This window comes from Fundulus heteroclitus, chromosome 15, assembly GCF_011125445.2.
Source record: "Fundulus heteroclitus isolate FHET01 chromosome 15, MU-UCD_Fhet_4.1, whole genome shotgun sequence".
In the NCBI taxonomy this organism is placed as follows: Eukaryota; Metazoa; Chordata; class Actinopteri; order Cyprinodontiformes; family Fundulidae; genus Fundulus; species Fundulus heteroclitus.
Window position 1 is genome coordinate 20,497,041 of NC_046375.1, and position 26,451 is coordinate 20,523,491.

Sequence of the window (26,451 nt, forward strand, 5' to 3'; positions counted from 1 at the left end):
AATGATGAGACCTACTACAGAGATGAGGTCCGCAATATGACACAATGTCCTCCAAGAACAACCTGATCCTGAACACCAGTGAGACCAAGAGATTATAACAGATTACAGGAGGTCCAGTAGGACTGAACATGCCCCTCTCTGCATACAATGGGAAGTGGTGGAGCGCATGGACAGTATTAGATTCCTGGGCATCCACATCTCCTCAGACCTTCCCTGGACTGTTAACACCTCCCACCTGGTGAAATGGGCCCGACAACGGCTCTTCTTCCTCAGGAAACTAAAAAGGACTGGACTTTCCACTAAACTGCTAAAAAACCTCTACGGAGCTACCATAGAAAGTGTTTTAAGTCTCATAATTGTGTGGTATGGGAGTTGCACAGTGCCAGAGAGGAAGGATTTAGCATGGGTGCTGAGAACAGCACAGGGGATTGTGGGATGCCGTCTACAGGAGTTGGACTCACTTTATGCAGAACGAGTCCAAAGAATGCCCAGATGCATCTGCACTGATCTCACCCACCCAGGCAATGAGCTGTTTGCCCCTCTCCCATCAGCTAAATGCTTCAGAAGCTTCAAATTCAGAATTAATAAACTAAAGAACAGTTTCTTTCCAAGAGCTCCTAAGAAGTTCATAGTTGATCATATGTTATGTTAGTCGATCTACTGTTATTGCCACGGTTTCTCAGCAGAGGGCGATAGCCCCCTGCTGAAAAATTGTCCATCATTTGTTACAATCATGTGTTACGATCCATCATATGTTAAAATGTTAATATGTCCATCATATGTTACAGTTACACTACTCTTATTGCCTATTTGCACACTTTTATTCTCAGGAACATCCAATTAAACTTTTCAATAAGTGAAGCCTCAAGACCTGCCACACTACATCATTACTTTTATCTAATGTCAAAAAAAAAATAAAAAAATTGTAAATCCTAAGTCTGTTGTGCATGGGTGTCATGTAACTTGTGATTTTTTCTTTTTTCTTTACATCGTAAGCCAGGTATACCTCAAGGACATGGTGACAATAAAATCTTCTTGGTTCTTGATCTATAGCATTCTGTTGTAACTAGATGTTTTAAAGTTGGGATGTTTGTTTTACGGTTATTTTCCTTCTGTTTTTCTGTTGTTTGCTGCTTTGAATTAGTTTATCACAAAAAGAAAAATCCCTAAAAAAAAATGTATTGCAGTTTAATGGTCTCCAGAGTATGGTCCGTTTATTTTTTTGTCCAGGTTTTTTTTTTTCTGGAATAATGATTAAATATCATAAAATATCCCTCTTGGTATTTTGTTATTTTTTTTTTTACTCATACTTTTATCCCAACATACTCTTGGAGCATTCTGATGCAAATTTCCGCAACAAACAATCGTCTTACATCATGAATTTGTCAAAAAAGAGACAGAATAATGCAGCTGTGCCACGTGCAGCACAGTGAACAGGAAAAGTGTAAACTGCCCCGTGAGGTAGTTTATTACAAGTGTTAAGAAAGTCATAGGTAGACAGCATCAGCAGACATTTTGATCCTCTTCTTCGGCAGAGAGAAAATTCAACTTAACGTATGAGTTAATCATAATTACTTTAAAAAAAACGTGCTTGAATGCAAACTGTAACATACACTCAAAAAAGTAAATCTGGGCAGTTGGTCAATTTATATTAAACTTTCATTTCCAGTTACCCTGTAATAAAGGTGTTTATTGTTGATTTTTATTATATCCTGTTGATTTTTTACCCAACAAACACCTTTCTTGTGGTTTACCTAGAAATTAAAAGTTTAACATAAAGAGGACTAAAATGCCCTGGTTACAATTCTTTTTTTCTTTTTTTGAGTGTCATGCTACCACAAAACAAACTCGGTATGGTATGTGAAGCAAAGTTACAACATTAAGCATTATAAATAATAGTAAAATAAGATGCAACAAATTATAAATGTGTTTAAGGGAGAAATGGAGAATGGATACAATCTCAACCACTTTGTCACAAGCCAAATTAAAATGACCTTTTTTTTTTTTGCAAAAACTACAATAAGCCATAAACGTTTTTTCATCAAGCAAACAAGTCCATTAGGGGTGAAATGTAAAAAATACAAAAGCTGCAATAGATCTGTAACAAAACTGTGCTTACCAAAAACTTTACTGATGGGCATTTTATTTTTGGCCTTTTGACTTTTCTGCCAGTTTCAGATTTACATCCTTTGCCTGAAGCCATATTTTGCAGAGAGGTGACGAAAGACCTAAAGACGGTAATCAACAATGGAGAAAAGATGTGACAACAGGCACATTACAAAATGTGGCCGTCCGTCTCAAAAAGAATTGACAGCAAGAAACAGAAGCAGCTCAAAGACGGCTCAATAATCAATAGTAGCAGAAGGGGCTACAGGGATTTCTTGTGAGCGCTGATTATGTTCTACCTGCGAATGTAACCTTCTCTCCCCGTGTCTAAACTGAGGTGGGACGGTGCAGAGAAATAACCAGGCCTAACTAAAATTTCTCAAAACTTTGCGAGAGAACTTGTGATGCTCTGGGGTTGCTTTTCTTCCTCTTGAAAGTAAGGGTTCTCAAACCATACAAAATCATAAACTGTTACAAAAGGCAGTCACATTTGACTAGGTCTTCAAGTGTTTGTTAAAACTCTGAAGATGAAATGTGGTTTCATTTAACAAGACCTCAGAACTTACACCATAAATACCAACAAAAAGAGAAGATTTTACCAGTTTAAAGCTTATAATAGTCTATTTATAACCATGATTTAAATATGTGGGTGACTTAAAGAGGCTTATTAATATAAATGCCCATCAGACAGACGGACGGACGGACGGACGGACGGACGGACGGACGGACGGACGGACGGACGGACGGACAGGCAGGCAGGCAGACAGACAGACAGACAGACAGACAGACAGACAGACAGACAGACAGACAGACAGACAGACAGACAGATAGACAGATAGATAGATAGATAGATAGATAGATAGATAGATAGATAGATAGATAGATAGATAGATAGATAGATAGATAGATAGATAGATAGATAGATAGATAGATAGATAGATAGATAGATAGATAGATAGATAGATAGATAGATAGATAGATAGATAGATCGTTCCCCCACTGGCCCAAATTTGTTTTATTTGTTTTTCACATTTAAAGTATAAGAGATGTGTCACATTAATGGTGGAAAAAGAAAATTATTTGTGATGGTCCCATTACTTTACTTCACAATACAGCATGGCCTCAGTGGGTTACAGTTAAAGGGAAAGTTCTTGATAATAATTAAAGGCCATATTTTGAGGAGTTTAAGGAGGAAATAACACAGTGTTGACATGACATGTCCGTTTGTTTTATTAATCACAATCAATTTCAAAACTAACAACAAATCACCACATATTAATATCTGAGGATATATATATATATGTGTGTGTGTGTGTGTGTGTGTGTGTGTGTGTGTGTGTGTGTGTGTGTGTGTGTGTGTGTTATTCTAAATAACTTCATTTCTGTACTTTTTTCATGTGAAATGTAGTTTAAGTTGAAGAATAACAGAAAAAATTAGTTAGTCTAATAGTCTAATACAGTTTTTTTACATGTATGGTGAATATCAAGGCATTGTAGTACAATAGCATGTTAATTGACAGTAGGCTGACAGGAAATGGAGTTGGGAGAGAGGGGGAAGGCATGTGACAAAAGGCCACCAGCCAGGACTGAAACCTGGGACAGTCACATTGAGGACTGGGGCCTCCGAACTTGATTCACGTGCTCTACCCCTGCGGCACCGTCATGGCTTCTATTGTAACATGTTTGAAGTTTTCATGTTGCTTTTGATTGCTTTTAATCTGAATAGTGGATGCAAAGGTGTGAAGTTCATAGTGTTGTGCTGCGTCAGGACAAAGTACATTTATTTTTGGACAATACTGTATTTTCTATTTTTTCTATTTTTGCTTACTTGTTTGTTTTTGCTGTTATCATTTACGACGAGAAAACAGAATTCAGTGTTCTTTTTCTTCAGCTGTAAATCCTTTCAATAGGAGCAATGGGATAAACTTTTTCAAAAGATCAATACTGTAGGCGTAGATAGAACGTATCCCAAGTTACAGAAGGTTTTATGTTTTGTGGTTGTAACGCAAAGTCTAAAAACTTTAAAACACTTTAAAAGCAAAATCTACTGGCAACCAAACTCTGTAAATGCCTTTGTTACCTCATAGCACAAGTAGTTTTTGGCTACCAACCTCTTTATGAAAAAGATGTAAAATGGTTATAAACTAAAAATTAGTCACAAGAAACCTATACTTGATGACAGCATAAAAAACCAAAAGGATAGAAAAGTTGAAAATGAACCTAAACTAAGGAGCCATGGTCCATCTATTCTTAACTTTTTACATTATTATTAAAGCTTTCCTCTGCATGCTGTATCAGTATGTTTGTCAAATAAATCTTCTTCATTGTCCTTTTTCTTCTAGTTTGCTATTAGCTTGACTCAGAACGTTGGAGAATTCATCAGCATACCTGGTCCTGTGTGTTCTGGGCTAACTTTTAAAACAGCTTTGCGTTTGTGTCCATGTAGAATCGGAGGGTTTGTTTGGATAGGAAAGCTCCGTCCATAGAGCTCTCTCCATTTTCTCTGCGCATTGTGATGCTGCCCAAGAGTGTGGAGGTTGCTTTTCTGGCTTTTGTGCTTTCTGCGCTGTGTTTAGTGAGGTCATTGTGTATTTAAAACGGTGTCATATACAGTATGTCCTGAATATTCAAAAACACACTGAGCGGCATTGTTGTGCTGAAATTCCAGATGTTTGTTGTTAAAAGGGTCACAGGTGATAAGCTCACTTTCACTGATGTACGTACTGTACATGAGCGAAACGAATAACACAGCTGACGCAACCTAACTCGACAGGGCTAGAACATCTTCAATGTTTCAAATGAAATCATGAATTTGTAGCACCTAGGCTATTTGATGATCACACAAAAATATCCTAGGGGTTTTAAATGATATTTAGTTCTGCAATTGTGTTAATGGCACTTTTACAACTTGATATAATAAAAAAAAAAGCTGTTCTCATTCTTTTAGCTGTTGAGTGAAAAAGAATAAACACAGAAATTATGGGTGTCTTGTAAAATGATCAGATCAAGCTTGATTATGACACAATGGTTAGACATATAAGACAGTGGATTTTAAGAGGGTCGGCTACTTTAAATCCTTTCATTGAGTTCTGGAGATTCTATTCGTTCTGATTTCCTCCTGTGTGTCTTTCATGTTTTTAGAGTTTTAGTGTTTTTCTGAAGAGGAACAAACAAACTCAGCTGCATGAGAGGATGGTATAGAAGTTTCCTGTGCAATGCAGCATGACAGGTATATTTTTTGATTTGAACTGCAACTCCCTTTGATTGCCAGACAACTGGCACAGTAAAGGCTAGGTGCGATTTGGAGGTGTGTGTGCTTCTTCCCAGCTGGGGTGCCCAGTTCCTATACTAATTTCAATATGCAAGGGGTCTGAGAGTAGTGCAATGGATATTGCACTGGCTTGCTTTAAAATTTCTGATATGACCAAGTAGTACAGGTGAGTTGGACATCCCTTTCCTAGAGAATAGATATGGTGCCACCACTGCTACACACATTGCTCCACCTTTCCCTACATTGGACCCTAACACACAGACATATATACGTAGACGCGTCATAGGGCGCAGGTTCGCACGTCAACGTCACCGCCATATTGTATGTGGCAGAAAAAAGTTGAGTTCTGTTATTGTGAACGTGGATCAGAGAAGATGGGTTATTCCTGTGCTGCATGGAAATGTATTCTGGCTGATTTCACTACTTGTATCTGGCCTCTATAAACTAAGGCTGCACCATGTTGCAAAACTGGACACACTAAAGCTGCAGAGTGGTAACACAGGCTATATATATATATATATTATATATATATATATATATATATATATATATATATATATATATATATATATATATATATATACATATATTATATATATAACATATATTATATTATATATATATAATATATTTTATATATATATAAATATATATATTTGTGTGTGTATGTGTTATGAATATAAGGATCAATTTGTTGAATCTAAACATTGTGGTCTTCATTATTTCATTAAACCGTGTCACATGTGAACCTTTAGGAACAGACTTTTTGGGTGAGTATTAAAGAGGTAAAATTAATTAATATGAGAAAAAAAGTCCTAGGTGAATAAAGCAAAAATAAACAAACAAACACAAAACTGATAATGTTATGAGAAAAACGTCATATTATGAGAATTAAGGGGGAACATTTCCAGAATAATCACAGTTTGCAGAATTATTTCACTCTTGGAGTAATAGGGCAGGTTAGATTATTTTAAATATTTTTATTCTTTAGGAGAATAAATTCAGGAGAATGAAGCTAAAGGGATACGAAAATAAACTTGTAATATTATAAAAAAGAAATACTACGAATACAAAGTATATTCAGAGATTAAAGTCCCTCTGATACTGTTTAAGTGACTGAGTAACTGCAGATTTGCCACATTTAAGATGGCGGACGCTCTGACGCATTGCAGCATAGGCAGAACCCGCCCAATGACGCGTCTACTCTTATATTATGTCTATGCCCTAACATCCCGCCACCAAAATAATAAAATGCCTCGGCTTTCCACGGGAGTTTTGTGAAGACTAAAAACAGTCAGAGACCAGGCAAAGAACGTCCATGCTCTGTTTCATTTTCCGTGTTGTAGTGCGGCGCAAATGTGGTGTAAATTGGGCCGCAACTCTTATGTATTTGTTAGATAGAAAAGGTTTGGATGACACCTTTATTTTATTTATTTGGATAACTAGCAACACAGTCTATGATGGAACTGTAACATGTTTCAATGGTAATGTCTACTCAGTGCTGTGTGCACTAGGACTTCACTAGACAAGGTAAATGAGTCAGTTATGCTTTTAATGGTAGCGACGGCTGTTTCCAAGTAACTGTGTGGTTTTCTGATCGGCAAAATCAGTTATGCTTGGGGTTGGTGTCCTGTAATAGGTTTATTTTCTTGTATTTTACAGCATTCATTTCCCCATCACCTCTGAACATATTCATTGTCTCCCCACAGCACAATGCTGGATGCAACATGATGGTGTGTTCAGGGTAATGCACAGTGTTGCTTTTTCAAACCAACACAGTGTTTTGATTGTCGCCCTAAAAAGTTTCATTTTGCCTTCCTCTACATGTTGGATGTGTTCGTGTGTCTTAGGGCACAGTGCAAACCACAAAATGGTCTTTATAGGGATTACCTTGCAACTATCACCTTACCACTTGTGGGTGGCGGAATGAGCAGCACTCTGTGAGATGCACAAAAGGAAATTGTGTTATGACCTAAACCTGCTTTAAACAACACTTTCTCCCTGACCTGTTCGCTGTGTTCCTTGGTATTCGAGATGCGGATTGTTCACTAATGCTCCCCGACAAACCTGAGGCCTTCACAGAACAGCAGGATTCATACTGCGATTGAATTATACACAAATGTTCACTAGATGCAAGTTTGTATATATATATATATATATATATATATATATATATATATATATATATATATATATATATATATATATATATATATATTAGTATATAATCCAGTTTAAAAACCATGTGCCTACCTTTCTAGTTCACAATTATACACTGCTTCCTGTTGGCCAGTCACTTGAAATGTATTGGATTTATTGGTTTGAGGGGTGTGAAGACTTTTTCATTTTACAATAAATATATCTGACTTGAGAATAATTTTATAGCAGTGGCGCTTAGTTTGTGTTAGTAACCTTCTGTACAGTATCCTATTATGTTCTCACAGGGTGGTGTCAAAGGTTGGCTGGCAGAATTACAAATAAACCTGATGTACAGTACGATCCATCTAGGTCTTTACAGCAGGTTGAGAACCTGCAAGACACAATGCCCGTCAGATTTCCAGGCCCAACGTTGTGCCATTGTGCGCGTGATTCTGGTCCTTTGTGGTTTGTTTGTTCTCTGTTTTTCATCCTACATTACCCAGATCCCAACAGAAAACAGAGTGGCCCCGCTCCTATTGGTCCGTGTCCACTTTCCCTCAAAAATGAGATCGGCGCACAAAGAGCGCGCAGCCAATCACAACGAGCCTTTGGTCAAAAAACCAGGCCAATGTCCCCCGCCCTCTTATTTACATAGATACCAACCTGGCCTATCAGGAGTCGTCTCAGCGCAGGATTTTTGCCTCCCCTAGCCAATGGAATTAGGAGGCACAGAGTTTTGTGGGAGTGCATATAATGAACATATTATCCAAGGTGGCTCAGATATTGATCCAGTTGTCCTAGGTAGTTCAAATTCACCTCCCGCTGCCCTTCGGCTTTGACCTTATTTCCCCCCTGCCCCCCTCGAGCTTGGTTGGAGAATTATTCACGCGTAAAAATGCCGAAGAGAAAGGTGAGTTCTGTCCCTGCTTTCCGGCCGGCGCACTTTCCTGTAGTTTTTATTTCTTCCCCCACCTCAGCTGTCGCTTTGGACGAAAATAGCGGTGCGCGATTGCTGTAGCGACGCCAAGGCAGGCAGGCAGGTGAGGCGAGCAGATGGCAAAGTTTCAGGAAGCCTGTCCTGGCCCGGCGTTTTCAAAACGCTGGCTTTAGGGCTACTGTGTGTTTGGATGACGCGGTTTTGTCTTTTTACGCCATAAACTCCCGTGTCTTCGTATCAGCGATCGCTTTTGTTGGTTGTTTTATTGGCCACTTCCCTGTCCAACAGTGCGGACTGGTGAATGTCAGGCAGACAGACTGGATGGATGGACGGATGGATGGATGGACGGACGCACGCACGCGTAAATCTCATAGCTGTGCCTTAGACGCGTAGATCGGGACTTTCGATTTTTTAATATTTTTTTATAGGCTATAGAAAAGTGATATTGCGCCTCCTGGTCTAATTTTAGTGCCGTGTCGAAAAATGGTAGGCGCCAGCCCGAATGAGCGATCCCATATTCCGAGAGGGGGAAAAAAAAGGGAAGAAAGAAATAATCGGGCAATTGCTTTGCGCGATCAGCTACTAACCAGCATCACACGTCAAGCCCCGCTGGACCGTGTTAGTGCGTATGTGGAATTTGGCGTTTGCACCAAATAAAATCTGCTATTGTCTGCATGGAATCTCCTCTGAGGACAGAGAATGGGGCGGAGGGGGGGGGGGGGGGGCTCCAGGGGCGGAGGGCTCGCCCACATGCATGACGCGACTGCCAAACTGCGTGTAAAATCGACTCTTTCTTTTTGCTTTTAATCTGCTGTGAATCTACCTACTTACGCCTGTATCCAAGAGGTGTAGGCATGTCCTGTGCAATATGCCATAGTGGGATGGAAATGTATTTGCTTTCTGTTTCTTCAGACCCCCCCCCCCCCCCCCCCCCCCCCACGTCACACTGAAACACACTTGTTTCAGAGCAGCAACAACAAATCTCCCGCTGAACGGCTTTAAAACACACAGATGTTTTAGAGTGGCATAGTCAAAGTCTGCACTTAAATTCGATTAATATGCTCTGGCATGAGACTAATAAATACGGTTCGGTCCTGTTTTAAAAAGCCTCAGAGTGGGCCTAAAATCATTCCAAGTCGGTTTGGATAGTGTCTTTTTTTTAAAAAAAATAAACAGAATCACCCTTTGAAAACTGTATTTTTCTATATACTGAAATTATCTTCACCTGATGTTAAAAGTTTGTTTGTGACCTGAAAGAAATGAAAGGTGGCCAAAAGCAAAACAGAAGAAGAATCTGTAAACAAATAAGATTCACTCTATTAGGCGTCTAGTTAATCATCTCATTTCTCTTAAGTATTTATTGAGCTGGCTGACCTAAGGTTGGATAGGACCCTTGGGCATCCCAAATTTATTCCGGGGCCCATTTCCAGTTAACCAGAGGTTATTGTCCAGTAGCTACCACAGCAGCATTTTTTGCATTCTGCGTTTATTACAACTTGTTTTGCGGTTAACAAATAACTTAAGAATTACTTAAAAGAGTCTGGCTGTTTTTTTTCCCCCTGCTTGTATGGATTAGGGCTGGACAACATATCACAAATATATCCCTGTTGCAGTACCAGTTTGTACAAAATGAGTATCGCAAATGACTGGGTTGCTATGATTTCAGGGTAATCCTCAGTGCCACAAGCTCACACTTTGCATGATAATAATGTTTATAGCCTGTTGGATGGAGTCTAACATGCTGTAGATGCTAGAAGAAGGAGGAAAATGTGGATTCATTGCAGCTCATTTCAACAATGTAATATTTACTTATTACATCGCAATGACATGATTTTCTGAAATCGGTTATCAATAGAGATTAGATCGTCCTGGGTACTGGAGTTAGTTTTAGAAAATCCACTGCAGATTACAAGGACACTAGGGTAAATGTGCTTCTCAATAAATTTGAAAATGATCAAAAAGCTACTTTATTTCATTAATGGAACAGAAAAGGGAAAACATGCGGAGATCTGTTACGAACAGTGATTTATTTCAAGCATTTATTTCCGGTAACGTTAATGATTATGACTTAAAGCTAGTGAAGACCCAAACGTCAGTTTGTCCGAAAATTTTAATTTTACAAAAAAAAAAAAAGGATTTTAGTTGTTCTGCTGAAAACCATGTACTGGACAGTATATAAACTTAATATTTAGTAGGGCGTACTTTTACATTAATTACTGCGTTGCGGCAGCGCGGCATGGAGGCAATCAGCTTGTGGTTCTGCCAGGTGTAAAGGAAGTCCACATTGCTTTCATAGCAGCCCTCAGGTCATTTGCATTATTGGTGCAGGCAACCTCTATGGGAGTAAGATCAGACCAGTTTGCTACCCAGTCAACCACAGTGTTCACCTTTTGGCAGGGTGGGTTGGTTCCAAGTCCTCTTGGAAACTGAAATCAGCATCTTCATAAATCTTGTTAGCAACAGGAAGCATGAAGTACTTTTCAGGTCTGCTCTGACTTTGGACTTGATAAAACATAGAGGTACTGACACCACTAGAGAACATGGTTCCTCAAATCTTACACGACCATGGATGTGTTTCACTCCAGTCTTCCTCCGGACTCTGGGATCTTGATTTAAAAGGAAAGGTTGTAAAGTCTACCTTCATCTGAAAAGTGGTCTTTGGACCCCTGAGCAACAGTCCAGTTCTTTTTCTTCCTATTCCTGGTAAGATGCTTTTGGAGTCTTTGGTTCCAGAGTGGCTTAACACAACAAATGCAACAGTTGTTGCCAATGTCTTGGAGCTGCAGCTGATCCAGAACGCTGCTGCCCGCGTCCTCACTAAGACTAAGAAAGTAGAGCACATCACCCCAGTTCTAAAGTCCTTACACTGGCTCCCTGTATCTCAGAGAATATACTTTAAAATACTTCTGTTAGTCTATAAATCCCTGAATGGCTTAGCACCTAAATACATCACAGACTTGTTATCAGTGTATCAACCATCCAGACCACTAAGGTCTTCTGGCTCCAGTCTACTCTGCATACCTAGAACCAGAACTAAACAAGGAGAAGCAGCATTTAGTTCCTATGCTCCACTTATCTGGAACAAACTTCCAGAAAATTGTAAAGGTGCGGAAAGCCTGAGTTCCTTTAAATCAAGATTAAAAACACATTTGTTTAGGATTGCCTTCAACTGTTCTAGTTAACTGAATCACCACTTTTTTGTTCTATTTTCTATCTACATTTTATTCCTACTTGCTTTTATTCTGTTTTATTTTGCTATATTTTAATCATGTAAAGCACTTTGCATTGTCCTTGTACTGAATTGTGCTATATAAATACATTTGCCTTGCCTTGCCTTGCCTTGCCTTGGAGATGTCTGTGTTCGGTGGCTGATGAAGCAGTAACTCCAGCTGCAGTCCACTCTTTATAAATCTACCACAAACACGTGAATAGTTTTTGCTTGACAATCCTAAAACCGTTTTTCCACCACACTTGGTCCTTCCACTCAACTCTCCATTGTCCCTTGATGGACTGGCAACCTGTCCAGGAGATAGACCCCCCCCCCCCATCTAAACAGCTTCTGTAAAAGTGAGCCATGTAAACATTGAGTAGTGTGCATTTGAACTATATTTTACAATTAGCATATTTGTCAACCTGTCCCATGGGGTCTTAGGTTTTATTGGGGTCTGGAGGCGATTAGGAATGGGGCTCTATGAAGCTGAATGTTTCACTTCTGCCTTTAGCCGGCCGTGCTTACAGCCCAGTATTCCCTGAAGGAGCTCTGTTCTCGGCCTGGAAGCCAGATGCATCTTTTATTAAAGTGGAAATCACCAGAGAGCTTCTAACACCATCATGGTGCATATCATTTACTCAATATGAACCTGTAGTGCATCTCTAAGCAGATTTAAACCCATAAAAAGAAGAAAAATGGGGTAATTAAATCGCCCAGGTGGAACCTAACCTAACACTGGTTTCTGTTAGATATGCAAAATTGCAGATTGATAAATCCTAATTAGTTTTGTAACCCTTTAGCGTTTTAGTATTATTTCCCTTAGGGGTTGGCAAAGTGGGCCTATAATTTAGTTTAATTTAACAATAAGCAAAATACTGCCAATACATTTGAAAATGTCAGCAAATGCCTAGTTTCTACAACTGTTTTCACTCTAAATAGTTGCCTACTAATTTAGGAATTCCTAGGAGAAAAGGTTTAACTTTACAGGCTACCTATGGACCACTGAAAGTCATTGCTGTGATTTCTGGAGTTTCACCGTCTAAAAAAGAGGCATGTTTCCAGACTTTTCCTCTTATTCAGTAACACATGAAAAGATTAATAAAAAAAGGGTTAGCTTCTGATTCCAATTTTATAAAAAAAAAAAAATGGCCAACATCTCCATAATGCCATATTCCGGTTTGTCCCTACACCAAGCGTCAGAAACCTTGACAAACCAGATGGACCCTTCGCCATCATTACTGCTAACCGTATTTATGTAGAGCTACAGATTTTATGAGCCCTAGAAAAAAAAGATTACCTATTACAATTTGTGGTATAAAGAATTTCTCTGATTATAAATAGAAAATTATAAAATGTACTTTCCTTCTCAAGTAGAAAAAAAGTTTTTATTTAAGCATTTATTGAAAAGTACATTAAATAAGGCAGCCCTCATAAAGAAGTAAAACACTTGAAATAGTTTTGAGCTGAATATTTGAAATTATTTGTAATGTTTAAATCTTTCTGTTGTAGAATTTCTCTATATAGTGGAAAAACTGTGAGAGGAACTGGAAAGCCAAGACTTTACTGCTGTATTTACATTTTGAAAACCTGGTTAATTTCTATTTCATTCAGACAAACCCATTTAGAGCCACTCAGGGGCCGGTAAAGAGCCACAGGTTTGAATGAAAGCCAGCAGAATATACAGGTGATTTACCTATTTATAACTTTTTCACCTGTTGTATTTCAGAGACAATAAAAAAATCAAATGATCAAAATATAGTATATTCAGCACTTTTCTACTACAAGTTTCTGCAGCTAGAATACAATGTATGTGCACAGGTTTGGTCATCCTTAAGAGTGGCAGTAAATGTATTTTTGTTAAAGAAGAGGCTGATGACACTGTGTTTCATGCTTCCAGCAGTGTTGCCTTATTATTATTATTATTATTATTATTATTAGCGACTTTGGGCTTCTTCATTCATACTGTTTTACACTGTGGTGTGTTACGTGTTTTTCATGTAGCTGGTTGCTTCTTTCTCTCCCAAAGAACTGGCAACACTGGCTGCCAGCCCACAGTCACGTTGGTTGTTATTTTTGGCACAGAGGGATAGAATATTCTTCTCATGATCTTCCACTGTTTTGTAAAAGTTAAAGTTTAAAAGTAATTTATACCAAACTAAAACAGCTATCTCCTCAAACATGCAGCGCTGTAAACGTTTTTCAGCACAGAACCTTTTGTCTGAATATGTGACACAGACTGATTGACAGCCGGTGGTTAGCGGCTAGCGTTAGCTTTCTCAAGTTTTGATCTACATAGAATATGTGACGTAGTTTAACCAAGTTTACCCAAAACATATGAATAATTGGGCCTGAAAAACAACCTATGCTTAAATATGAGGAGAAATCGTGGAAATCTTGCGTCCCTACTTGGAATATATCAGCCAAATTTCATTGCACTCCCAATAGTCCTTTGCGATATGAATATTGCACCCACTGATATTGCGATGATAGTAGCAATATGTTGTGCAGCCTTAATGTAAGCTGTGTAAATCATTGTTTTTAATCTTCTTATTTTATTTTATTTCAGTCCCCAGAGGGTGCTGAGGGTAAGGATGCCTCTAAAGTCACAAAGCAAGAGGTAAATATTTTACATGGGGGGGGTCTTTGTGGTGTGTGTAGTTGTGGGAGTGTTGGCTGTAACGTGTTGTGGACTTGTTTTGACTGTACTGACGGTGTGAATTTCTGTAGGAGAAAGCAGGGCAGGTCAACAGTTAGGATGTTTGTAGCAGTCACATGAGTAGATCTGCTGAAGCCAGCCCACAGAGTATATTTGATATGTCTCTCTTTCTCTCTCTGTCACCGTCACCATCTTTCTCAATTCTCGTCTCTTGCTCGCTCAAGCCCACCAGAAGGTCGGAGAGATTGAAATTGTCGGCGGTAAGTCTTCACCTCTGCAGCTGTCCTGCTCGCCCTCTTCCAGACTCCCCTCAGTACAGCGTCCTATTATAATGAACTAAGCAGGGCAAAATCCTAAATCGGGTTTATGGCTTTGGTCATAGGAGTCCCTGTTCTATGTGTTTTCTCTGTTGTGTGTGTCCGTCTGGGTCTGGGTCTGCTGCATGGATGGCTGCATGAAATAAAGACGACTGCGTGACTGGTTAAAGTCACGCCACTTCACTAACCTTCTGATCAAACGTCTAATCTTGGTGTTCTAGGTTGCATTAAACTCACTGATTCTGAATCATGACCATGAGGAGAATTATCCGACAAATGATCACATTCTAAATGATTTCCCTGTCTCTGATCATTCAGCCGTGCCTTACCAGCAAATTCTCTCTGCGTACTTTGCATGTTCTGTCCATCTGTAGAGTCTTTGCCTGTTTTTTGCATGTTTGCATGTGTACTTCAAAGGAGCAACACGGCATCCTGGGATAACTACATGTTCTCCTTCTCACCGAGAGTTTACAGACGGGATCGCCACCCCAAAAAGACGTGGTCAACATGGCCTTTATGTCCTCCCTGTCTTTGGTTTTGTTTGTTTTACAGTTAAGCCACAATTATTAGGATTATCATAGTTTAGCTATAAACAGATCTTGCCAGCTTGTGTCCGGTATAATTGACACATGAGGCTCAGGACTTTGAAGAACTCTCAGCTTCAAACCTTGTTGCCTAAAATGTCAAAGTACACACCGCCACACAGGTAAAGTGCACTCTTGTTATGTAAAACATATTAAAGCGTAACATAAAGCAAAAGGATGAGAATGAAACGGCAATACCACAACAGGGAAAAAAATGGCCCTTGAAATTGGCTTCACGTTTTCCTGAATTTGGTTTTTAGGTTTGTCTGGATTTTACGAAGAAAGCTAATTCTTTTTCACGAAAAAAGGAGCTGTTTATTTGAATAATGTATACATTTTTCTCACATTGAACTCAAATGTGTTGGGATTCATAAAATAAATGAATGTCTGGAAAGCAGCAAAAGAAATCAGTCAGTTACACAAAGCTTTGGAAGTCGTGCATGTCTCATAAGAACATGGAAATCAATCAGGTTATAGGAGGTACACAAATAACAGGCAGACTATATTTTGACCAAAGACTTTGATACGGATCATTCAAAAACAACTTTATTTGGACCCCAGTCAGATACTTGGGATCCCTAGTTTGCATGTCCTGTGCTTAGCCAGTCCTTTTCTTTTAGCTGTGCATCATGGGACACTGCCCGTGTTTGCTTTGAGTAGTACCGTCGCATTACTTATCTATAGCTACCTTATAAGAATGACTGTTTTGTTTTTTTTGGTTATTATCAATAATATATCAATTGGATTTAAGTTTATTGACATGTCTTTACCCTGTTAAGATGTTTAACACACACCTCCTTTGTTAACGGAACCTGGCAGGGTTAAATTTGAGCAATAGTGAGATAGATTTAGACACATACATACAACTTTTGAAAAAAAAAGAAGAAATATGGATGTTTTCCTGTGACTTTGTGGCAGAAAGGGTATCTCCTACGCTAAATGTGATGCCGTTAAAGAGAACACGATATGAACACAGTGCCACTGGTTGTTTTTCTGCCTGATTCCCTGCTTGGTATTATCTTCATTTTGACTCTGTGAGGAGTTAACCCGCAGTGAAACATTGTTGAAGCACTACAGGGCCTATCTTCTTTGCAGGAAGGATATTCTTAGTGGAAAAAAAAAAAAAAATCACATGATTTAAAATTTGTGACCGCAGCGTTACTGAAGCTCACGGCGTCAGGGTGCACGAGTCCTCACTCAGCACCGTAGGAAGGAACATCTGCAGCAAATGTGCCTTTCTTCTGGTCTGATCGTGTCGCTGATCTGTCGGCTGAGCTCAGTTCTGCTTTACAGGGTGCAGAGTAATGGCAGACATTTCTAAGGAAACAAAATATTTTATCATTTCTTTATTGAATTTAAACTAAGATTGTTGCCAGACATGAATTTCATTTCCACCTCCTGTGATAAGGCAGCATTATTCTGACTGTAATAAAATGGATAATTGTAGAGACTGAAGCAGACGGCAACAAATAATTCTTATAAAATGTGACAATTGTTTATTCACATGGACATTTTTTTTGTTTTTAGAAACCTGCTCCGCCTAAGCCTGAGGCGAAGCCTAAGAAGACCGTTGTCAAGGTGAGGCATACACACACACACACACACACACACACAATCAGACAGGAGGGAGTAATTATGGAACAGTTTTTAGCATCCACTCAAACCTTAACAAGCTTGAAGTACCTGGTTCGGTGAAGGAAACTGCAGGAGGGTTAACAAAACACAAACTAATCTGTGCATGAAACAGCTCCCTCCATATTTATTGCCATCCCTTGTAAAGGTGTGTGTAAAAAAGCTTTAAGATACATTCTTCACTTATTGCGGTAGCGTAAACTAACTGGAAATTGATTTAAAATGTTTTAGGTATATTAACTCAGTTGGGGGAAAAGTGATTTAAGAAAAAACTGCAACATTTTTGTAGGTTATGGGTTTTTTTTAAGTTTATCGAAGACTTTCAACTTTTAATCAGTGACCCATGGTTTTCTGTTTCCATGGGACATGAATATGATAAGATAAACAGGAGTCCATTTCTCTTAGTCACTCTTCACAATGGGACAGACAGCAGAGGATCACATTTAGGCTTTACTTAAAGCAGACGTGTTCTGATCTTGAAAGTCTGCAAATGGCTACAAGTAAAAAGCTTTTAAACTTGCCCCAGTCAATGCAATGTTTAAAAGTCTTCGTAAGATAAGATAAGATAGGCTTTATTGATCTCACATTGGAGAAATTCACATGTCACGTCGGCACAGAATCAATAGTCATAGGAAGAAGAAGGTGTCAAGTAGGACGAGGTGCATCATATATATATACACAGTGTGTCCTCGTTATACCATGGATCAAAAGGAGTAGGTAAGTAGAAGAAAAAAATAAAATACAAAAAGAAATAAGGCAGAGGATTACAGTTGCAGTTATAGTTACAGTGGTGGTTACAATTATAGTTACAGTTATTTTGCAGGCAGCATTGTATAATCTGATGGCAGCAGGAATGAATGACCTGTTTTACACTGATTTAACAACAATTAAATCAGTGGTCTCAAACTCAAATCCTCGTGGGCTGGTGTCCTGCAACTTTTCGATGTGTCCCTTGGCCTGCACACCTAAATCAAATGGCTAAACCACCTCACTAGCGCGCGGTCAAGCTCATATTGGAGTGAGATGTTTTTGTTTGCTGTAAAAGAAAGGGTGGAGAACCAACCCCCTTGTTGAGTACGGTAAAGAGCCTGTGATGCTGTGGGCGTGTTTCTCTTCCAAATGAATTTAGAGCTTTGTTAGAGTTCGAGGCTTTACAACTATTACCTAAATACCTAAATACCAGTAGCCTCGTGAGACCATCCTGATCTCGCGAGCTTTCAAGGTTTCACTCGCAGATCAGTCTGGCTACTTTCCGTTAAAGAAAATTTGGAGCCGTTCACCAAACGAACGTCCAATCAGCGTTGGCTTTGAGGCGGGTTGAAGTGTGACGCAACGGGAAGCGCGACAGTTCAGTCTAAAGAACATGGCGGCTTCAGCCGATGAAACTAGCGTTAGCGTGGCTATCGAGCAAGTTTTATCGGAATTACAGAGTATTTCTTTGCTGAGCTAACGAGCCTTTACCTGCAGCAGCAAGAGTAGCTTGGCTTGTGGTTGTGTTTTTGTCGTCGCTCGTAACAGAGCGACGACAAATCTGATTGGTTTATTTGGCCCATCTATCACCAACATAGGCCAATCAGCTAACCAGTATTTTCGCCCCTTCCCAAAATTATTTCAAAGGAAGATTTCCAGATGGATATGCGGAGCAAATCTATCTGGCGGAGTCAGGTTACAATACCAGGGCCTTTACATTAAAATCTAGCCTCTTCCATGAAACTGGGAATGGGCCGCCAGTGGCTCTTTTACCTGATGCAAACCGCTTTCGAGCGCTCATGCAGTGCGTTCCTCTCATTTGTTCTCTCGCCAGAAGGTGGTAGATGATAAAGGAGCGAAGGCCAAGAAGGGCGGCGCCAAGGGGAAGAAGGAAGACGGTCCGGCCCAGAACGGAGAAACCAAGGCCAACGAGGTACGGAGGAGAGGAGACGGGGAGAGAAAGCAGAAGCGACTGTATTCTCCAAGCAATAGAAAAAGACAATAATGATCCCTGTTCCTGTTTCCATGTCTACGTGTGCGCAAACATGTTTGTGTTGTTGCATCTCTTACACCCGTATTCCTCAACCCCTCACACCAATAATCTCCTTTTCACATACATACACACACACACAAACACGCACGCACGCATGAACACACAAACATAGATCTACGTGTCTCGTCCATCTGTGCGTGTGTCCTCCATCAGAAGCATGGCTCCCTCCCAGATGTCAGTGAGAGGGCAGAGTGAGACAGTCAGAGTCAAGGGTATGGTCCAGCGCTCTCTGTGTGCCCGTTCTACATTTAGAAACTAACAACTTTATCATCTTTTCGTAGAGCTAACATTTAGTCAGTGTGCTATGCAGTGCTGCTTTTATGTTTGAAAATGAAGCCAAAGGGGGGGTTGGAGGGGGGCGGGGCTGTTGCACTAAGCTGTGAGGTGACCTGTGAATGGGTCGCCACGTTCGTGGATAGTGGATTCCTTTAGTGGTCGCTCTGGAGAGGAAGCGGACACATTTGATCCCCCTTTCAGGTTAAGGCTGACCCCCATGGATATGTCAGTGTTGGTTTAAAAAAGAAGTTAGTATGAATAAGTTAAACAACCATGAGCAGTTTAAATCTCTTTTGGAGCATTCAATGGATACCCACTTTTCTGGATCTAAATCCGTGACCTGTTCAGCATTGGGTCGATAAATTTGAGGTTTGGGAAACGCATCATGTTGGCTCGACCCTTTGTTGAAATGCATGGAAAACATAACCTTCCTCGTAAAGAGGAAGCGGCAACACGCCGGTGGCACAGCCAGCTGACAGGCAGCGTGCAGCAACAGCTGGGGAAAGTATGGTCACTTCAGCACTTTCTCTGGCCTTTTGGTATACCTTGATACCAGTATCTCCCTCGTTGTTACTACAGTATGAGTCCATGAGTGTTTCTTTATGTCAGTTGTGTTTCGCAAATTGTTATTCCGACTGAATAATTGCCATTTACTTTTAGAAATATGAATTATATGTGATTTCAAGGAGGTATCTGCAATATCCCTTAGTTACAAGCACTACTACAATAATCGTAGTGATTTGTATGTTGCTTTTGTGCAATGACTTCTTCCTCTCTACGTAGGTCCCCCCCCCTCCCCCATACTCACATTTTCTTAGCAGCTTCAGCAAAAAGCATCAAAGCTGTTTTCCTTTTGTTCTGTGGTTCCTTCACACATTTCCCACCAAAACATGTTTATATCCGGGTTGCAGGACCCGTCTTCTTTCTAAGTGGTGCGGTGGCTGGACGTTGCCACGGTGTTTATACTAGTGTATAATGGATTAACGTGCCCTCTTGAGGCAATTTGAGCTGTATGTACCAAAGAGACGGTCTAAAATCTTCGTTTTGGTTGATTTAGGTTGATTGTTTCCCCCCCCATGATGTCACTCACAAGGAAGTAGTTTGTTAATGTGTGCTGTAAGGAAAACAAAAATCCACAGGCGTTCCTCTATTTAAGTCAGATGTTATAAATTACTGCCAGCAGTTTCCAACGTAGTGACATCATCGCCATCAGGTAGTTTATCCACGTTATTCAAAACAGGACAAGCTTGTTCTGGTTTAATGACCAACAGTGAGAAAAGTAGGTTTTGTCTTTTTAAACGCTGTGTGTACAGTCAAGATTCAGTTTGGACTAGAAGTCCCACAGCAGCTGAAGATGGCAGCTCTGGGTGGAGGCTGTGTTTCATGTTTCATGCTGAGCAGCTTTCCTTTCTTTTTTTTTTCTTCGACAAATTAAAAAAACACCCCACATGTTACCCAGGAGGCATCTTGATGTTCCCAAGACACTTTAGATCAAACAACATATTGTTCCTTTCTGCCAGTAGAATGCAAAAATGGAACTATGTCTGTAAATGTCCTACTATTCTCTTCCTCACAGCTTGCCAAAAGACTAACTTATTTTTAATAATGATTAGAATAATCATCTTTTTATTTGTCGTTGCAGCTTTGTGCACTCCAATGAGATTTGTCCTCCGCATTTAACCCATCCCACGGGGAGCAGTGGGCGGCAGCTTATTTATATTAAAACCGCATTAATTAACCTTTTAATAGAAAGGAAAACACCTCTTGAAATATTCAGTAATACGATTTATAGTCTCTCACTTTGCGTCTTTCTAATGTGGAGTTATATCTATGGGAGTGGGACATACCATGATCTGGCAAAACATTATGACCAACTTCCTGATATTGTTTTGGTCTTCGTTTCGCTGGCCAAACAGCCCTGATCTGTGGAAGCATGGTCTCCACCAGACCCTTGAAGGGACCCTGATTATCTGCCACAAGGATGTTTGCAGCAGATCCTTTGAGTCCTGTAAGATGAGGCCTCCATGGATTGGACTTGTTTGTCCAGCATATCCCCACAAATCCACTAAAGGATTGAGAACTGCTGCAGGTCTCAAAATCATTCCTGATCCATTTTTTGCTCCGTGGCCTCAGGGTTAGTATGGAACCCTGAACTGTCTGCCACTTTGCAGCCCCATAAAACAAACACACGTACTGTGCATTTCCCTTCTGTCAGAACCAGTATGATCTTCTTCAACATTTTAGCTTAATTGGATAACACAGAGCCCTGCGACAGACTGGTGACCTGTCCAGAGTGAACCCCGTCTCTCGCCCATTGACAGCTGGAGATAGGCACCAGCACCCCTCGCGACCCCAACAGGGATAGATGTGTTAGAAAATGGATGGATGGATGGATAGATGGATGGATGGATGGATGGATGGATGGATGGATGGATGGATGGATGGATGGATGGATGGATGGATGGATGGATGGATGGATAACACGGAGTAGCCTTCACATTTCACATCCCTTGGCTTGGAAGGTACTCTGACCTAGTGGTCTCAGCCATCACAGTTTAGCCCCTTTTCATCCTTGCTTTGACCTGATCAGCTTTAAGGACAAATTTCCCTTGCTGCCAAATATGTTACAACCACTAACCGATGACTTGATGAAAAGATAATTAGTGTTATTCATTTAATCCGCTATGTCTGATCAGGGTACAAATAAAATAAAATCCTTAGGGGACCGGCGACCTATCCAGGATGTACCCCACCTCTTGCCTGATGACCGTTAAAATAGCCACTACCCTCCCTCGCTATCCTGCAAGGATAGGCGGGTATAGACGATGGATGGATGGAACTACCTAACTTTGAAGGATTTCTGTAGGTCTAATCCAGTACTAACCCAGAGCTACATCCATCCATCCATTTTCTAACACGTCGATCCCTGTTGGGGTTTCAAGGGGTGCTGGTGCCTATCTCCAGCTGTCAATGGGCGAGAGGGCGGGGGTACACCCTGGACAGGTCGCCAGTCTGTCATAGCCAGAGCTAAATATAGACTTTAAAATAGATATCGGTCTATCCTTGACACTGAACTCAACTCAACTCAGTGGGTTCCAAAGACCAAAAATGATTGTTTTCTAGATTTCATTATCAGGTAAGCAGATGTCTGGATCATAGTCTTCAGTGGGCAGCTAGCGTTGGAAATGTGTTCGAAAGGTTTTGGCATCTAAGTGCAATATAAACCATTAGGTTAAAACAACAAATCTGCAAACTTCCTGAAGCTGTTATTTTTCCGCCAATCTTTCATTGGAAACTGGAAATTCAACACAAAAAAGTTCCTTAGGTCTTTGAGGGGTTTTCGTTTGATTTTGTATCCAGAGGTAGTTCTGGTCCAGTACGGTTGCTCACACATGTAGGCATCAGCCGGTATGAGATTCTTAACTTATAAAATATATCAAGACAAAACTTTAAAGTGAAATGTCAAGAAAATCCTATTTATAATGTTTTTTTTTAATTGTGATTCAGATTGATGTTGATGTTGACAATAAGCATTTTTAAGTAAACAGTATTGTGTAAAACATTTATGTTTCTGCTCTTCATGGAGTCCATTTGTAGCAGCTGCTGTGACGCCATACTCGGGGCAATTATTAAATTATTTTATTACTCTGCTGAGGTAGAAAGTGTGCAGTTGCTCCATAACATCCACACTCCTTGTAGTTTACATTAATTTACTATTAAATGGTTTGTTTGCAGTGATGAGTGGCTCTTCTTTAGTGTACAAATGTTGTGACTGGAAATACTTCCTAAACAGTAAAGGAATACTTCACCACCAGTCAGTGGCAATAGGTGGGGGAGGGGAAGCGCTGTATTATGCTATTCACTTTGGCATTTCTTCTGAGATACGTTAAATAACTCAAAGCTGCACCAAAGATATAACAGAACAGTTCTATTTGTTGTTTTTTTTAAACCTTGGCATACACGGGTACTGGTAACCTTCTCACGCCTACACTCATGCACTTGAGTCCTAACCAACAATAAGCCAATAGAAATTAATCAACCCAATAAAATTAGCCAACTGAAACTTGTGTTCAGACATCAGTTCCACCTAGTGTCTGTCCTACGTGGATGTCCGCGTCATCTGGTCTCTGTCTAAACTCCCGACTTCTTCCCGGCAGGTCTCTGAAGAGGCAGAGGAGGCGACCGACGAGAAGGCGTAAGGAAACGGACGGGTCCACCGACTCGTCCCCTCCGACTCCATGGCAGCAAAGCATCTTTTTTTACTGATGGTTTTTGTACCATGCTATTTCTTTTCGTTCTTTTTTTTTTTTTCTTCTTGATTAGTGATAGCAATGGACAACCAGCAACAACAGCCTTCATCATCCCGCTTCTTTAACCTTCTGATTGGGCTCCCTCTCCCATCCTGTGTTGCTTTAGAGTCCAGTTTCCCTCTTAGACGTCAAAAGTCAAGCTGAAGTGGTTTTATCAGACAGCAGCAGATGTTTTGTAATGCCTGAAAGGAGTGGGGGATGACTTCTATGATCTTTAAACCAGGTTGGCCTTTATCTGTAGTTATTCCACCTTACAGAAGGAACACTCTGCCTCTGATGAGGATATGCTCTGGATCCCACCCCCCTCAAAAAAAAAAAAATAGGCTGAGGTGGAGCGAGGGGTGGGTATCAACTGTTAAAATGCAAAGCGGGGAGACACCAGTTCAACAGACACTAAGGAACATCTGCCCCCCCCCCCCCCCCACCACCCTTCCTCATCCCTTAAGAAACAAAATAAAAAATAAAAAATTCCCAATTTTTAGAAGCCCTACCACTGTTCCTCATAGCTCCTCCTGTGTGTGTTGGAGTGGAAGTGTTTGTGGGTCTTGGTGTTCCGTTTTGTTACCTCTCACCCCCCCCCCCCCCCCCCGGCTCCCCTTTTGAACGCCTTGCCCTGAAGCCGAGTGACTTAGCAATAATGAGTGGCGCCCCTGTTCTAGGCGGCTCCGTTGGCTTTGGACCCTCTGGTTTCATCCTGTTAGGAGAATATTTTGAAATAAAAGAAAAAGTCCATCACACATGTGCTCGCTTGTCTTTCTTTCAGCGCGAATAAAGCCACCGTGGGTTTGCGGCGCTTCGTGAAAGTGTTCCAACCCCTCGAACGTTTTGTCAAGTTATTTGGGGTTTTGTGAGATCATATAAAACAAAGCAGTGCACAAGTGAAGGTGATAGGAATAGGATGCATGTTTTTTATGTAATAATAAAAATCTGAAAAGGTGCATGTGTATTCGGCCCCTACTGAGTCCACCTTTGCTGCCCTTACAGCTTCATGTGTATGGAGGTACTTGTCTGCCAGCTGTTCACATCTTGAGAACTTCTTCTGCAGGAAGCTCAAGCTCAGTCTGACTGAATGGGAGGCATTTATGACCATCAATATATCAGGTGGATTAAGCACTGGACTTTGGTCGGTTGGTCCTAACAAACCAATATTCTTTTATCTGAACCGCTTATCCTGCTGGAAGGTGCACTTCTGCCTCTGTCTCAAGTCCTCTGCAGCCTCGATCGGGTTTTTCTCTCAGGATTTCCCCGCATTTAGCTCCATCAACTCTGACCAGTTTCTCTATCTAAGCTGGGGAAAAAAAACGCATCCCTGCAGATTGATGCTGCCACCGTGTTTCGCTGATGTTTAGATGATGTTCGGTCTTGGTTTTCTGCCACGCCTGTGGATCTCCGCAGCTCCTCTAAAGCTACCATAGGCCCCTTGGCGGCATCCCTGATGAATGCTGTTCACTTGCTAACCTGACAGATTTGGTGGACAGCCATGTTTTGATAAGCTTGTTGTCATGTTTTCATTTTTAGGTTAATCGGGCTTTTATTCTGCTCCACGACTGTCTCCGTGACCTGACCGCTGTGATCTTTGCGTTTCACGGTGGCGCCTGTTCTCTAACTTTCTCTAACAAACCTCCTGAGGCCTTCACCAAACAGACTGGCTTAAATTGAAAAAATTGCACACCCTTAATTTTGTTACTTGCCCTCAACTAGTTACAATGCATTTTATTTTGGGTTATCAGAGTAAAAGGGGCTAAACACATGGACAAAACACTTTTTATTTGTTTAGGATAATATGCCATCACATAAAATCCTAATAAAAGCCTGCAAGTAGAGAAAAACGTGGAAAATTCGAAGCGGTGTCATGAATACTTTTGCAAGAAACTGTTGGGGGGGAGCATGAGTTCCACAGGTCTGCCAGAGCACCGTTTCAATGCATCCAGGTTTAAAAGTACTTTTAAAGCGGCACAATGCCACTGCTGCATGTCTGTGTACATCTTTACACCTTTGTGTGCGGGGGAGGTCGCCAGGGGCACGTGACGGTGTTAAATGCAACTGCTGTGTCAGGAAGTGAAAGGTCAGCATTTGTTGGAGTGGTGGGACCAGTGAAACAATTTGGCCCCTTCATTGCGAGGCGATCTGTCGCTCACGCCTACAGACCAATGGGCATTTCCCTGGTACAGCACGCGGAGGTTGGGGCCATGATTTCTGAACGACACATCGGGACACTAAGTCAACAATTAGAAAAACCACTGGGCGACTACATAAACTTCACAAGATGAAGCGATCCAGAATGATCTGACCGGTTGAGCATGAGACGTTCTGAAACATGTGGAGAATCACGACTGATGGAAGGACTTCCATTGTAACATTTAGATAAAGACAGTTTTAGCTGTGCTTTATAAATATTCATCACAAAGGGAAGATTTTTATCAAGTTAATCAAAGGCAGTTGCAGCAATTGTTCATTTTATTAAGCTGTGTAATAAAAACAGCAGGAAATACAGATTCATCGTCAGATGTCCTGTTCATAAAGATGTGACGGATAAAACAATGCACTTTTTGGTGTCTTTTTGAACAAGGGCTTGCACTACAATTTTTTATTTACATTTTTTTATTTTAAAATTTTTCATTTTTATTATTTCCTAAAATGTTTGTAAACTACATTCTGCATCTGTCTGTGTATCGCCTGTTTAATAAACCTTGGCTCCACTGCATGGATCTGACATATTTGGAGGCTCAGGGTGAGGTTGCCTCCTTGTGGCCATGTGACTTTACAGGTCAGCAACCTTTATGGTCCCATGTTGCTTTGTTTTTTAACCTTCTATTACAAAAAATGTATATAGAGTTGCAAAATGTCAACATATTTGGAAAACACACAACTTATCTAATTCCTTAAATACCTATTGAACTGTATAAACTGGTTTGTTTTTAGCTTGCAGTTTAAAAATGTATTTAAGCCATTTTTAGATGACAAAATGAGGTCCATTTTAAAAAAGGAT

The 26,451-nt window shown here is 40.5% G+C and overlaps 2 protein-coding genes across 7 annotated transcripts in view; one reads left to right on the forward strand and one right to left on the reverse strand.

Moving 5' to 3' along the window:
• The window catches only part of enpp5 (ectonucleotide pyrophosphatase/phosphodiesterase 5), a 46,717-nt gene that overhangs the window by 16,158 nt on the left and 4,108 nt on the right, over window positions 1-26,451 (reverse strand). The gene's annotated exons all lie outside the window — the stretch shown is intronic.
• hmgn3 (high mobility group nucleosomal binding domain 3) lies at window positions 8,194-23,892 on the forward strand. Of its 6 annotated transcripts, none has more exons than XM_021318563.2 (7): window positions 8,200-8,426; window positions 14,231-14,281; window positions 14,545-14,580; window positions 16,749-16,799; window positions 18,661-18,756; window positions 18,989-19,088; window positions 23,310-23,892. In XM_021318563.2, the coding sequence occupies exons 1-7, from the start codon at window positions 8,412-8,414 to the stop codon at window positions 23,315-23,317; spliced, it is 357 nt and encodes a 118-aa protein (XP_021174238.2). In that variant the 5' UTR covers window positions 8,200-8,411; the 3' UTR covers window positions 23,318-23,892. The 6 variants fall into 6 exon arrangements, with proteins under 6 accessions (XP_021174239.2, XP_021174238.2, XP_012722171.2 ...); XM_012866716.3 differs by having other exon boundaries at window positions 8,209-8,426; window positions 18,658-18,756; XM_021318564.2 differs by lacking the exon at window positions 14,545-14,580 and having other exon boundaries at window positions 8,194-8,426.